This window comes from Balaenoptera physalus, assembly GCF_965194825.1.
Source record: "Balaenoptera physalus genome assembly, chromosome: 3".
Classification (NCBI taxonomy): Eukaryota; Metazoa; Chordata; class Mammalia; order Artiodactyla; family Balaenopteridae; genus Balaenoptera; species Balaenoptera physalus.
In genome coordinates this window covers 60,314,721-60,328,234 of record NC_138890.1, presented here as the reverse complement: position 1 = coordinate 60,328,234, position 13,514 = coordinate 60,314,721, and the positions used below count along the sequence as shown (strand labels likewise).

The 13,514-nt window shown below is 47.8% G+C and overlaps 1 protein-coding gene across 3 annotated transcripts in view; it reads left to right on the top strand.

The window, feature by feature from the left end:
• Positions 1-13,486, top strand: part of CYSTM1 (cysteine rich transmembrane module containing 1) — a 108,000-nt gene extending 94,514 nt beyond the window's left edge. For all 3 annotated transcript variants that reach the window (XM_082454329.1, XM_082454328.1, XM_082454332.1), the window contains one exon: positions 13,002-13,486. Coding sequence is in view for 1 of the 3 variants with exons in the window: in XM_082454332.1 (XP_082310458.1) it covers positions 13,002-13,108 (107 nt within the window). In the remaining 2 variants the exon portion in view is untranslated. The remainder of the gene's footprint in view (positions 1-13,001) is intronic.
• Positions 13,487-13,514: the final 28 nt, after the last annotated feature.

Below are 13,514 nucleotides of genomic sequence, written 5' to 3'. Positions count from 1 at the left end.
GACTCTTTTTTTTTTAATATTACATTTTTTCGTGAAAATAATTTCTTCATTCCAGTGGGGTCACAGATTAGATTTTTAACCCAGTTTTATCACAACATTGCCTTGGGACACTTTAAACTGTGGGAGGAGCAGTTCTTTGATCTGCCCCAAGTGTACTCCCAGGGAATCACCCTCCGACCGACATTCAGTAGCTGCTGAATATCTCCAGTGTGGTAGGCGATGGACCACAGAGAACAGACCCCATCCCTGCCACCATGGGGCTTACACTCTAGGGAGGGAACAAGACATTAAATAATCCCACAGGTATTATTGACATTCTGCTTTCCTATGAAAAGAAGATATGTATTGCTATGAAAACATATGAAAAGGGGACAGTCTGCACAGTCTGGAAGGGTGCTAAAAGACGAATAGCTGTTAATAGGCAAAACAGTTGTAGGAAAAGCAGGTGCATAGGCCCAATGGCAGGAGAGAACATGCCTTATTTGAGAAACTAGAAGAGGAAACTGGTGTGGCAAAGAACAATGGGATGTTGGGAACAGATGACGAGCAGGCAGGAGCAAGATGGGGGGCTCACAGCCCCACTTAGGGATTTTGGTTTTTGTCCTGTGAGCAGTGGGAAGCCATTGAAGGATTTTAAGCAAAGGGATGACATGATCACATCTGCATTTTTAAGAGCCCCCTTTGGCTTCCATGTAGAGAATGGTTTGAGGCACAAGTTCACATGGTGATGATGGAAAGACATGAACGTACTTGAGAAATTTGGAAGTAAAATCACAGGACTTGTAGATGGATTGGATATGGGGATTGAAGAAACGGGGAGTGGGGATGACTCCTGAGATTCTGACTGGAACTAGATGCCTAGTGGTGGTGTTTGTGGAGGTTGGAAACAAAGTAAAGGAGTATATTTGCTCAGGAGGAAGAAAATCATGTTGGGCTCTGAATGTGTTGGGTTAGATTGAGGTGTTTATGAGACATTCAAGTAGAGATGTCAGGTAAGCAGTTGTATATACACCTGGAGCTTGGAGGAGAGGTTGGGCTGGAGATTTAAATGTGGAAGGCACTGGCATATTGGTAGTAACTAGAACTGTGGGAGTGAATGAGATCACATTAGGTAGAAATGTGGAGGGAAAAGAGAAGGTGGCAGTGTAGGGCTGAGCTTTAAGGAAAACTGACTTGGACCTGTAGATGATGAACCTGCAAAGAAGTCAGAGATGGAAAACCAGGAGAATGGGATGTCCTGAAAGTAGGAGAATTTGTATTAAGGGAGTGATCAGTAGCATCAAATATTGCTGGGAGGTCAGAACTCAAAAATGTGCATTGGACTTAGCCACACTATTGTCACTGAGGGGTGGACTTCCCTCCAGTTCCTATTCTGTGAAGGACACCAACAGAGGGAAAGACAGGATTGCTAGGACCAGAATACAGGATTGGAGGAAGGCAGGCATTTGTGTAGGCGTGGAAGAGACAAGCTCAGAGTGCAAAGAACCAGCTGGGCACCATGAAGGCTCAAAGCCTCTGCTAAACTGGAGAGAACCATGCAAAAAAACAAGTTCCAGAAGGATCAGACACCAAGTAAGGGAGTCAGGTTATTGTCACTCAGCTTTGAGCCTGGGCAGAGAAGACACTGCTCCTCAAGCAGACTGTGTCCCCTGGGGTGGCTGTTGGAGGGTCCAGCACGTAGATTATCAAGCATGTGACTATCCTTGCTGGGGAGGCCCTTCTGAACAGCAGCAAGTATAGATCCGTCATGACCACCATTTCAGCCTTTCTGATAGTTTTCAGATTTTTCTAATATAAATTGTTCTATAAGAAACTCTCCATGCAACTCCAGTGTGGAATAGATACTACGGAATTGCAGTTGAGGCAAGGACGGGCCATCCCCTACCTTTTTATAGAATCCCAGGGACCTGAGGAATGCATCTGAAAGCCTTAGGTCGTTCTGGATTTTCCAGTACATTTGGCCAAGGGAGATTTAGGCTGGATGGGTTTTGCCTCTGGGATACTGCCTTATAAGCAGAATTATCAGAGTGTAACTGCTGGTGTATTTTCTGAAGATCTGGGGGGTACTTTATTGCTGAGTAGTAGTCCATTGTCTGGAGGTAACAGTTTATTCATTCACCTGTTGAAGGACATTTGGGTTGTTTTCACTTTTTGGTGATTATAAATTTATGTACAGGTTTTTGAACGTAAGTTTTCATTTCTCTAAGGAGTGAAATTTCTGGCTTAAATGATTAAGTGTATATTTAACTTTAAGAAACTGCTACTGTTTTTCAGAGTGGCTGTACCATTATGCATCCCCATCAGCAATGAATGAGGGTTCCAGTTGCTCTGTATCCTTGCCAGCACATATTGTCACTGATTTTAATTTTAGCCATTCTGATAGGTGTGGAGTGGTATCTCCTTGTAGGTTTTTTTTTTTCTTAATTAAACAAGGATTGTATTTATTTTAAAATTACATATCATACTCAAGCTGCCCTCAAATGTAATTTAATTTTCCATTATCTATATATATATATATATATATTTTTTTTTTTTGGCTGTGTTGGGTCTTAGTTTCTATGCAAGGGCTTTCTCTAGTTGCGGCAAGCGGGGGCCACTCTTCATCACGGTGCGCGGGCCTCTCACTATCGCGGCCTCTCGTTGCGGAGCACAGGCTCCAGACGCGCAGGCTCAGTAGTTGTGGCTCACAGGCCTAGTTGCTCTGCGGCATGTGGGATCTTCCCAGACCAGGGCTCAAACCCGTGTCCCCTGCATTGGCAGGCAGATTCTCAACCACTGCGCCACCAGGGAAGCCCCATTATCTACATTTTAATCCTTGTAGTTTTAATTTGCATTTTTAAAATGGCTAACGATGTTGTCGTGTACGTATTTGCCCTTCTTATACTATCCTATTTGGTGAAGTGTCTGTTCGAGTCTTTTACCCACTTATAAGTTGAGTTGTTTTCTTATTGTGGAGTTTTGAGAGTCTTTATATGTTCTAGATAAAGGCCTGTGTTGGATATTATTTGCATATATTGTCTCCCCGTCTGTAGCTTGTCTTTTCATCTCCTTAACAGATTCTTCTATGGAGCAAAAGTTTTAAATTTTGATTAAGTCCAAATTATCATGCTTTTGTTGTTAGGTCTCAGAACTCTTTGCCTAATTCCAGGTCATGAAGATTCTCTTCCATGTCTTCTTCTGAAAGCTTTACAGTTTTGTGTTTTACATTTAGATCTATGATCCATTTTGGGTAACTTTTTACATAAAATGTGAGGCATAAAATGGTTGAGGTTTTTGGGTTTTTGTGTGCCAATTTTTTCAACATTTGTTTGAAAAGACTATCATTTCTCCATAGAATTGCTTTTGCATGTTTGTCAAACGTCAGTTGGCCATGTTTATGTGGGTTTATTACCGTCCTCTCTATTCCGCTCCTTTGATCTGTCAGTTCCTTCACCAATACCATAACCGTCTTGACTATTGTAGCTTTATATTAACCTTAAAATAAGGTAGTATGAGTCCTCCAACTTTATTCTTTTTCAAAATTATTTGTTATTCTAGTTCTCTTGCCTTTCCATAAATTTCAGAATCAGCTTATCTACAAAAAATACTGCTGGGATTATGATTAGAAGGGCTGGTGGGTATTTAAATGGCATGACTTGCTCCCTCTTATGTGCCATAACCTCTGAAGAAGAAAGGCAGCCTGCTCCTTCGTTTGCTGTGTTGTGATTATTCCAGCTTATGATTGATTATATTGGTGTCTTTTGAAGTTTGGCGGTAATGAGGTATGTCTACATCGAATTGGGCAGGAGCAGCCATGAAAGGATGACCAGTATGTTGAGGGGCTTGTGGGCCAGGTCATGCTCTAGGGCAGGTCAGCCACCATCATTCACAACCTTGGTCTCCATCTGTCTCCCTCCTGAGCAGGTAGAGCAAGACTTGCCAGTCATTAGAGGAATCTCCCTGCCTCGGGCTATTTACACCTCTGCCACAGGGTCATAGAACTGTCCTGTTCTGTGCATGATCTGATTTTTTCTCTAGATTTTCCTTAATTTCTTCTGCCTGGCATAACAGCCTCACTCGTATTTATTTCTCAAACAGACAGACACATTAGAAGTATATTCATGATATGTCATGAGATAATGAACTGCTTCCTCCTTTCTGCTGTAGTAACACTACCCATGACATCAGGGCTTCCCATGCTCATCTGTTTGACCTTCCCCAGCTCACACCCATGGTTCCTGTGGTCTGAGGCAATGGCACAGGCAGACTTGGAGAGGAAGAGCGGGTGCTGAGGGAGCGCTGCACACGTCCTCACCCTGTGTCCTCCCATCATTGTTCTTCAGTCCCCTCCCCAGTCTCTTGGCTGACTTAAGGATAAAAGAAAAACTGCTTTCTATTCTCCAGACTAACACCGGCTGTTCTGTCTCTTCGCCTCAGGGTATATGAGATTACTTGCTGAGTCTTCTGCCGTCACCCTAGCCAACCATTTGAGTTTCCCTTTTGGTCACTTACTTTCTTCTCTCATCAGCGGAAGCAGCAGTTCTTGGTTATCTCCTCAGATTTACCAAAAAAACCCACAAAACCTAAAATTATCTAAGTTTTTCGTTGTGTAAGCTCATCTGGATAGAGCACCCCACCCCCAAGCTGCTGGGCCCTCGTGTCAGCCTGTGGCATTTCTGTGGATGTGCCGGCCCTGCCCGCTCCTGGGCCTGGGCCGCTCCCTGTGGCTGTGTGGTCGAGACCAAGCTCTGTGCGTGCTGCTGGGCCAGCAAACACGGTTGTAGAGGCTGCACTGGAATGCCTGGCACTTCTTAGGTCTTTAGCTCTATGAACATAACAGTGGAATGTCTATCAAATTATGAAAGATAACGTTTGAAATGTGCTATATGATCTCACCCCATGGTGAAACTTGGCTGTTTGTAAATTGAGATTTTTTTTTTTTGTCCCATCTTAATAATGATATTCACCTTTGTCCTCATCCCATTTTCCCATGTCATCTAAGGCAGTAGCTTCCAAAACTGTCTTTCCTTCCTATGGAGGAGGACACAGGGGCTCTAAGAAGTCAAGTGACTTAACCCGAAGTCACCCAGCTATGGCAGAATAGAGCCAGGATCTCAGCTCAGGTCTGCAGGCCCTGGTCTTGACCTCTTCTGTCAGTACAGGGTAAAAAAGCAAGCCTTTATTTTTTGTGTTATGTAAGTGGGGTGAGTGAGTTCCAGTCTCCCGCTTGTAGAACAGCATGGCCTTTACTGGAAAGTACCAAGCACTGCTGGATCTCCAGCCACGCGCACCCAAAACTGGCAACTTCCAGCATTGCATTGAGTTCCGCGTGACGAAGAGGCGGCACTCGTGCGCTGTCACACGCCCTGTTCAAGCTCCTCAGCAACCTTCTTGCCTTCTGCGGCATCTCCATTTGGGAGGTGGGAGGATGGTCCTTTCACTTTAATGTTTTGTGACAGTGGACAGAAAACGCTATCAGCTCCTTTACCCCATTTCTGCACATTTCCTAGACTAAAAAACACATTGGAGGGAACTGTTTCTCAAAAGACACTCTTTTATCCCCAGAGAATTTAGTCCTTTTCCTGAGATTCAATGAACAAGGCCACCCGTCCTGCTGGAATTTTCGAGGTTTTGAGTTGTGAACTGATCACATTTGACTGGCTTTAATTTTAAGATGTAAGGAGAAACACCCTACTTCTTCAGTTTTAAGTCTTTTTAATGTGTACATCCCTTGTTGACTGTTCTCTTTCATATTATGTTCTTCTACTGGCCTTAGTGTCTGCATTGTCTTAATGCCAGCCATAGACTCATCACGTCCAAGCAAATGCTCACGTGTGTATGTGTGAGGGTTTCTTTACTCCCTTACCTAAGGAAATGGGATGTTTCCAAATATTTCACCCTATTCTCTTGAGGGGCCTCAACAGCTAAAGTTGTTTGTATTCCGCCTTCCTAGCCCCCAGTACACACACACAGCCCCTTGCTTCTCCCCTGGGTTGTCTCCTTTCCCATTTCTGAGCAGCTGTGCTTCACGTGGACTGCCAGTTCTTCTGCTTCTGTCATCCTGTGATGAGTTGGCGCCACACATATGAATACCAATCCGAATATGGATTGGTTGGAGGAGCCCCTCCCCGCACACAGACTCAGAATAAGAAAACAGATTTCTGGTGATTTTTTTTCTGTAGGATGTCATCACATTGTGGTTCCCATTAAGTCTTCCCTCCTTCACTCCATGCCAGGCCCTGGGCCAAGCACTTTACATTCTTATGTTTTTGTCACAAAACATAGGCTCTTAGGCACTACTTCCACCCACCGCTTCACAAGTGTGAAGGCTGGGGCATGGGGAAGCTGTGACCGTCACTTGGGCAGTGCCCCTCCAGAGCCCATGTACATAGCTCTTGTCGTTAGAGAGCAATTCAAGTGGTGGGGTGCCCAAGGAAAGTCTGAAGTAGATTTCTTGAGGGGGACGGTCCAGCTACACCCCACCCCCAGGAGGTGCCTTGTTCTGGGCCAACACACCCACCGGGTGGTTGCCAGGAGGGACCCTGAAATTCACTCCGTCTCCCAGTTGACTGCTGGACCAGGTCCATTCTGCCCTCTCTTTCGGACACGCTGTGGAGTAGGGTGAGGACTGGATCTTGCTCTCCCACAAAGACAGTGGATTTTAAGGGAGAACCAGGCGAGGCCTTTCACCTGTCCACACACATCCACATTTCAGGTCACTTGCAGCCAGGCTGCTGATTTGAAGTGAGCCTAATTTTTTTTTTAACATCTTTATTGGAGTATAATTGCTTTACAATGGTGTGTTAGTTTCTGCAGTATAACAAAGTGAAATCAGCTATACCTATACTTATATGCCCATATCCCCTTCCTCTTGCATCTCCCTCCCTATCCCACCCCTCTAGGTGTTCACACGGAGCTGATCTCCCTGTGCTATGTGGCTGCTTCCCACTAGCTATCTGTTTTACATTTGGTAGTGTATATATGTCCATGCCACTCTCTCACTTCGTCCCAGCTTACCCTTCCCCCTCCCCGTGTCCTCAAGTCCACTCTCTACGTCTGCATCTTTATTCCTGTCCTGCCCCTAGGTTCTTCAGAACCATTTTTTTTTTCTTTTAGATTCCATATATATGTGTTAGCATACGGTATTTGTTTTTCTCTTTCTGACTTACTAGTGAGCCTGATCTTGATGTGCAGAGAGCACTGGGCCAGGAGGCAAGAGGGCTGGGTGATAGGTCAGGACATACCTTTAATTCACTATGCGACCTCAGTTACCACCTCCCTTCTTTGGGCTCAGCATTCTTTTCTTACCAAAAAATGACTGGCCACATGATCTCCAAGGCAGTTTCATTTGCAGTTCTAGCATCTAGGATGTTCTCAATTGTCCCAGCATCTACAACCAACTCTGTCCCAGTGGCCCCAGCAGGTCTAGCCCAAGGATAGGGCCACAGGAGGTGGTGGCAGTCCAGTCATACTTACCAGACGGGTATGACATGTCCAAATGCACTTAACTGTTTTTGTTGTTTATGAAACAATTTTACTATCAGGTCTACTGTTCATAAAACTGATTGGGTTGGAGAGGGCTAAGGTACAAGCTGGCCTGAGACTGAGCCTGGGAAGGGAGAGGCTTGGGCCCACTCTCCTCTGGATGCTCTGGGTGCGATATGCCAGGGTTCCCTAGACCCTCAACAACCCCTGAAAAGGCTGGGCTTTGGCCAAGATGGCCGCTTGGTTTTGTCCAGCAGCTGTCTCCTCAGAGGATGGCAGTAGCTGTACTTCTGGAGATCTCGGAACAGTGACCCACACAGAGGTCAGCAAACTCTCACCCTTTCCAGACCAACCCACAACAACACTTGGCATTGTGTCTGGACAGTGACGGTGGGCTGAATGATTGCTCAGTTGGGTGGCAGGCAGTAGATACACGGATGGGTGAATGAATTGGCTGGCCAGCTCCCTGACTGTTCTGCCTCACAGTGGGTCTGGGACACGGAAGCAGGGAGAGGGACAGAGACTTGGGAGACATGGCTGAAGCTGCAGAAGGAGGTGGTAGTGAGGGCAGTGAGGCCCAGGTGGCCTGGGGAAGGTCCCGAACTGAGCAGGCAAAGGCAGCTGCTGTCGCAGAGCCTGGGCCAAGGCTGTGCCAGTGCTGCCAGCCCCGTGTCCCTCCTCTACCTGTGGAGGAACAGGAAAGTGGAAGATATTCCTCACCTCTCCTGCTCTTAACCTCTAGACTCCAGTGAAAACTACACGCCCTTGATTGCCTCTACTATTCCCGGCCAACCGTCACCCCCTCACTGTCCCCCCTCTGTATATTTACCTGGTGCTCATGGCCTTCAGAGCAGGTGGCACAGTGGCACTGCCTTTAGGGCACCTTTTCTCACCAGTGCAACCCCCTTGTGCTTGAGTAATAAATGATCCCACTGCACGTGCACACCCAAGGAAAGCTGAAGTGCATCCTCAGCGAGCTGTGTGTTCTCCTCTCTGCCCCTGCATGGAAGGGGCAGGAACCATCCTATGGCTGTCCTGAGATTTTACTTATTCTTAAGATGTGGAAAGATTTTTACCTCTCTTCTACCTCTGGTCCGAGCAGTAGGAGGGCTGTTCGGCATCCTCTGATACCTCCTGGAAGGCTGGCCTTCTTCTGTTGGTTTGGATGCTGGTTTAGAAGGTGGGGTGACTACAGGCCTCCTGCCTCTGGCAAAGCTGTCATCTCCACTGGGGGCACTTCCGGGGAGGTGCTCTGGCTGTGGTAGTCTTAGTAGAGAAGCAGCTTGGGTGCCCATCACTGGTCTTGGTCACAAGAGGCCAAGGTATAGCTTCCTTAATTAGCTCCCGGAGCAAGAAGGCCCCAGACGTCAGAACTCTCTGGGAAGCCCCAGTCTTTTTGTTTGCTTCTCCTTACTAGCTCTCTGGGTTGGGACTGTGCACAGATGCAGAGACAAGTAAGAATGGCCTAATAAGGCTCAATTACCACTTCAAGCCCTTGATTAATCATTTAAAATGTCTGAGCTGAGCAAGAAAAGGTTTCAGATTCCAGGATGGGGCTGACTGAGGAACTGGAGCCTTTAGCAGAGTAAGCCTCTGCTCACATTCCTGCCCAGGTCCCTGTGTGGTCTGGAGCCCCACTTGCCCACTGCCTGCCCAGAACCAGTAGCTCATGTGAATGGCCCCCCTGGGGTTGTACAATATGGTTGTCCTAGAATTTGGGACTGCTGGTTGGTGTGGCTGGTGGCCCTGGAGAAGACCCCAGGGCTTGGTGGGCAGTTGGGCACAGGGGGATGCATGCCTCCAAGCATCTTGCATCTGTCTTCTCTGCTTCCAGCAGAGAGGCAAGAAGGCAGATGGGGAGCCTCTTCCAGAATCTGCTCAGCTCCCCACAGGTTCTGCACCCAAGACTTACCTGGGTCTTTATGACCTAGTCTGGGCATCTGAGTTACATCTATATGCTCATACACCCCTCCCTGCACATTCCCCCAACCCCCTTCACCACCACCACCACCACCTTTGCACTTGCATTCACATGGCAAAGCTCTGAGTACCTGGCCCTCTGCAGGCCCCACCCCTGGGCTGGGGCTGAGAACATTGAAGGTTGGTACCAAAGGACTGTGTGAGGCAAGAAAGACAAGCTGGTGAAGGAACCCCTGGACCTGATCTCCAACTCAACCAGTTTTCTGGAAATGGAGAGTCCCTTCAGTCCCTTGCCTGGGACCAGGGCACAGGCTCCCAGCACTGGTTGAATAGGGTGGTCTTGGCTCCTGAGACACTAGATAGGAAATGGGATGGTTAGCCTTTTGGCTGATATGTGTGTGAGCCAATCTGTAAAGCCCTGCCTGCGTCAGGAGGAGCTGGAGCCCAGCCTGTCCCCAGGCTGGCCACAAGGGGGCACTTAATCCCTAAGTAGGCACTCAATGTGAGTAGCCTCTGCAGACACCAGACCCTCTGCTCCCCACTGGGCACTGACTGCTCCCAACTCCACCCATTGCACTTTTGATCCCTCTCGATTTTTTCCTCCTTTAAAAGAAAAAAAAATTTTTTATTTTGGAGTAATTCTAGATTTACAGAAAAGTCAGGTAGTACCATTTCTGTATACTCTTGATCCCGCTTCCCTTAATGATTAACATCTTACATAACCATGGTCCTGCCCCCCCTTTTTATGCCCAGCTTGCCAGTATAGGCCAGTTGCCAGGAAGGCCCATGTGGCCTGGGTGTGGAAAGACCTGTATTAGAATCATCTCTGCCCCAGCTCCTACTGGGTAACCAGTACCACCAGAAAAGCTGTGGTGTACACAGTCCCCTGGCTTCAAGTACCCAGGGAGGCTGTCATGGCCCAGGACTCAGGTAGCATGGGCTGCATCCTAATGGCTCAGCCAGGGCAGTATGGGAGCTCTCAGGCAGATTCACCCACTGGGTGGCAGGGATGGGGACACGTGGCAGATTAGAAGGTGTGAGGAGCAGAAGCCCCAGGGCTGGGTGGTGTCCTGGGGCAGACTAGGCCTGCAGCTCAGTGCAGCGGGCACCCTCTAAAGGTGCAGTACCTCAGACTCTGCAGGTAAGCAGGGCATCTAGGCAGATACAGTTGTAAGATATGCAATTTCTGGGTCCCACCGCGGGTGCTGTGAGGAACCGTGAGGCCTTCCTCCTGGGCCAATCATCCCTGCTTTTGGTGATGGAAAGAAAAGCAAGGAAAACACAAGTCACTCCTACCTCCGCACCTACCCTCCCACACACGCACTCTTCCACTCCCATCTTCTCAACAGTCTGGAAGCATAGGTTCTGTCCTCAGCTAATGCAAGGAAAAAAGTCATAAGGGCTTTGGAAGACTCGGTGCTCCAGGAAATAAGTGACTCGGGTTTCTAAGGTATGTACAGCACTAACTACCCCTATCAAGGTTGATGCAGCCCTCTGGCTTGAAGTCCTCTGTTTTGTAGCCAGACTGATTATTTCTAACCTCTGTGTAACCACTGTCTGGGAGTAATCAGCTCAGTCTCTACTGCCCCAGGTTGTGGAGTATGGCAGGTGAAATAAGCCCTGGCAAGGACAAACTTGACTAATGGAGAAAGGTGATAGAGGAAGCAAGACTGGGACATTTTTGTTTCCCTGACAAAGCTACCTGAGGTTCAGTGGTTTTGAGAGGAAGAAGGGCTGGGAGCAGGGGAAGCAGTGAGGAGACAGGTGTCCCGCAGGGTTGCGAAGATCAAGTGGTGCTGAAAGGCCCTCAGCACAGGTCCAGGCACATCGTGAGCACCTCTGTAAACGCCAGTTTAAGAGAGCCTGCAGGACCTGGCACATAGCAACCCAACCTCGGGCTGGGTCTCAGGCCTGGGTTAAACAGGCTGTTTCCAGAGCTGGCAGAGGAGGGGGACTTTATGTCCCAGGGGCAGCAGAGTGGCAAGGAGAATACAGCAAGAGATTATTCAAGGGGGTCCACAGCCAAATGTGTTCTCAGTTTCCCTGTCCAACACTACCCATGCAGGATCAGGGGAGGCTGGGAACTTGGGCAGGTGGCAGGTGACACCCTGCTGTGGTGACCCCAGAGTTTGGAGTGCCCAGGCCTTCAGTGGGTGGGGTGGGCTCTGGCTGGAGTGAGAGAGGACTGTCCTGGAGCCCATTCACTCCTGTGCTCCTCCTGGTCCCTGTGCTATCCCAGTTGGGGCCTGAATTCACATCCTGCCTCTGGCTGGTCCTGTGCTGAACAAGAGACTTGACCTCTCTTAAGTCTTGAGTTCCTTACCTGTGAAATGGGAATGATGGTAACATCTATTTCAAAGTTACTCTTAAGACTAATAAATCAGGTCATGTGCCTTACCAGACCTCAGAAAAATAAATGGGTTGTCGCCTCCTCTTTGACTAGGCTTGCCTGGTGGTGGGTCCTGTCTCCCAGACCCTGAACAACTTTGTCTGTGTTGAGAGGGGCCAAATGAAAACAGGCTGAGATTAGACCCGTGCCGTGAGAGAAGGGAAAGGGATGTCTCTGTGGAGGGCGGCTGATACAACAGAACCTGGACAAGCTCACACTAACCCAGCGTGTTCTAGCTACTATACCAGGCTCCAGAGAGAAGAGTTGCCAAGAGAGGAGGTATTAAAAATAGATACACAAAAATAGAACTAAAAGATGATTGCCAAAGGACTGGTTTAATTTATAAGAAGATTCATGTATTCATGAACTTTCAAAAAGTTTAAGATCCTTACTGCTTATTACTGAGTTTGATGATGGTTGTTTTGAGATTTTCTTAAAAGTGGCTGCAGATCCTCCGAGGCCAAGGTCAACCGTTAGACATTCTAATGGGAAGCGAGGCTGACGTGAGCCAGAGCTCACGAGTAAAGGGTGGTTGGGGGTCCTTCTTGATCTGGGGATTTGTTTGGCACTCAGATCTCTTAATACAGCGCTTAGCCCTGACAGGGCTCAGATTTCCTACTCCATTCTGAGGAAACGCAAGAGTTCCAGGCTCCAGCCATAGCCTCCCACTTGCCTAGGTTTTCATCCTGCCTACCATTGCTTTGTGCAAAAGTTTAGAGGCTGGAGCACATTCTGCATTGGCCAGGTATGAAAACCAAGATTCCTGGTTAATCTTTTAAAGCCTAAAGCCCCTTTTTAGGAGATTTTAGTTACTCTCTTGCTCTTGGGAGATGGCTTAGCTGTATCTGAAGAAATGCCCCCCAGTTCCCCTGTAGGATTCGGGACAGAGTGCTGCCTGGTTTATAAACCAAGTAGAGTTAGCCAACTCTGGCCAGAGAGCAATGGACATTTCTTACTTAACTGGCTGCCTTGGTGTGAGGCCATTGGGTAGGTTCCCTAGTGCTTGCCCTCCTGCAGGGATGAATGTCCTTAGGAGGAGGAGGGAAAGTAGTTGAGCCCCCCTTCCTCCATTCGTCACCCAAGACTGCATAAGTGGAAAGGCTGCACAAAGTCTGCTCAGTGGCTTTCAGCTGCTGTACGTAGCTCTCCCTTGGTCTGAGGTGTTGGCTCTGTAGAGCCTGGGGTTTGTGCCGGTTCATTCTCACCCTCTCTCCCCTTCCCCATCCAGTGTATGTGGTGGAAGACCAAAGAAGGGATGACCTGGGCCCATCTACCTGCCTCACAGCCTGCTGGACTGCCCTCTGTTGCTGCTGTCTCTGGGATATGCTCACCTGACCACCCCGGCTCTCCTGTCCTGCCAGCTCTGCCGCCACCGCCAACAAGTGTGCCTGCCCCCATCTCTTCTGATTGCTGAAATCAATGACTAGCTCTGCACAGACACTTCTACCTTCAACGCAGTGGGATTCTAGATTAGCAGGGGTTGCTGCTGTTTAATTCAGTGACTTGATCTTTTTAATGTCCAAATCCATTTCTTATTGGTCCTTCACAAATGTGCTAAATGACTTTCATTTTTTTTGGCCAAAGGCTTAGTGACAAAATATATATTTATAATTTTAAAATTATACATTCAAGGTAGTGGCATGATGTAACATACCACTGAATGATTTCTCTGCTGACGCCCTGTATGTTTCAATAAATTTGTCTAAACCTCAACTGTCTCAGTTATTCCAGATACAATCTA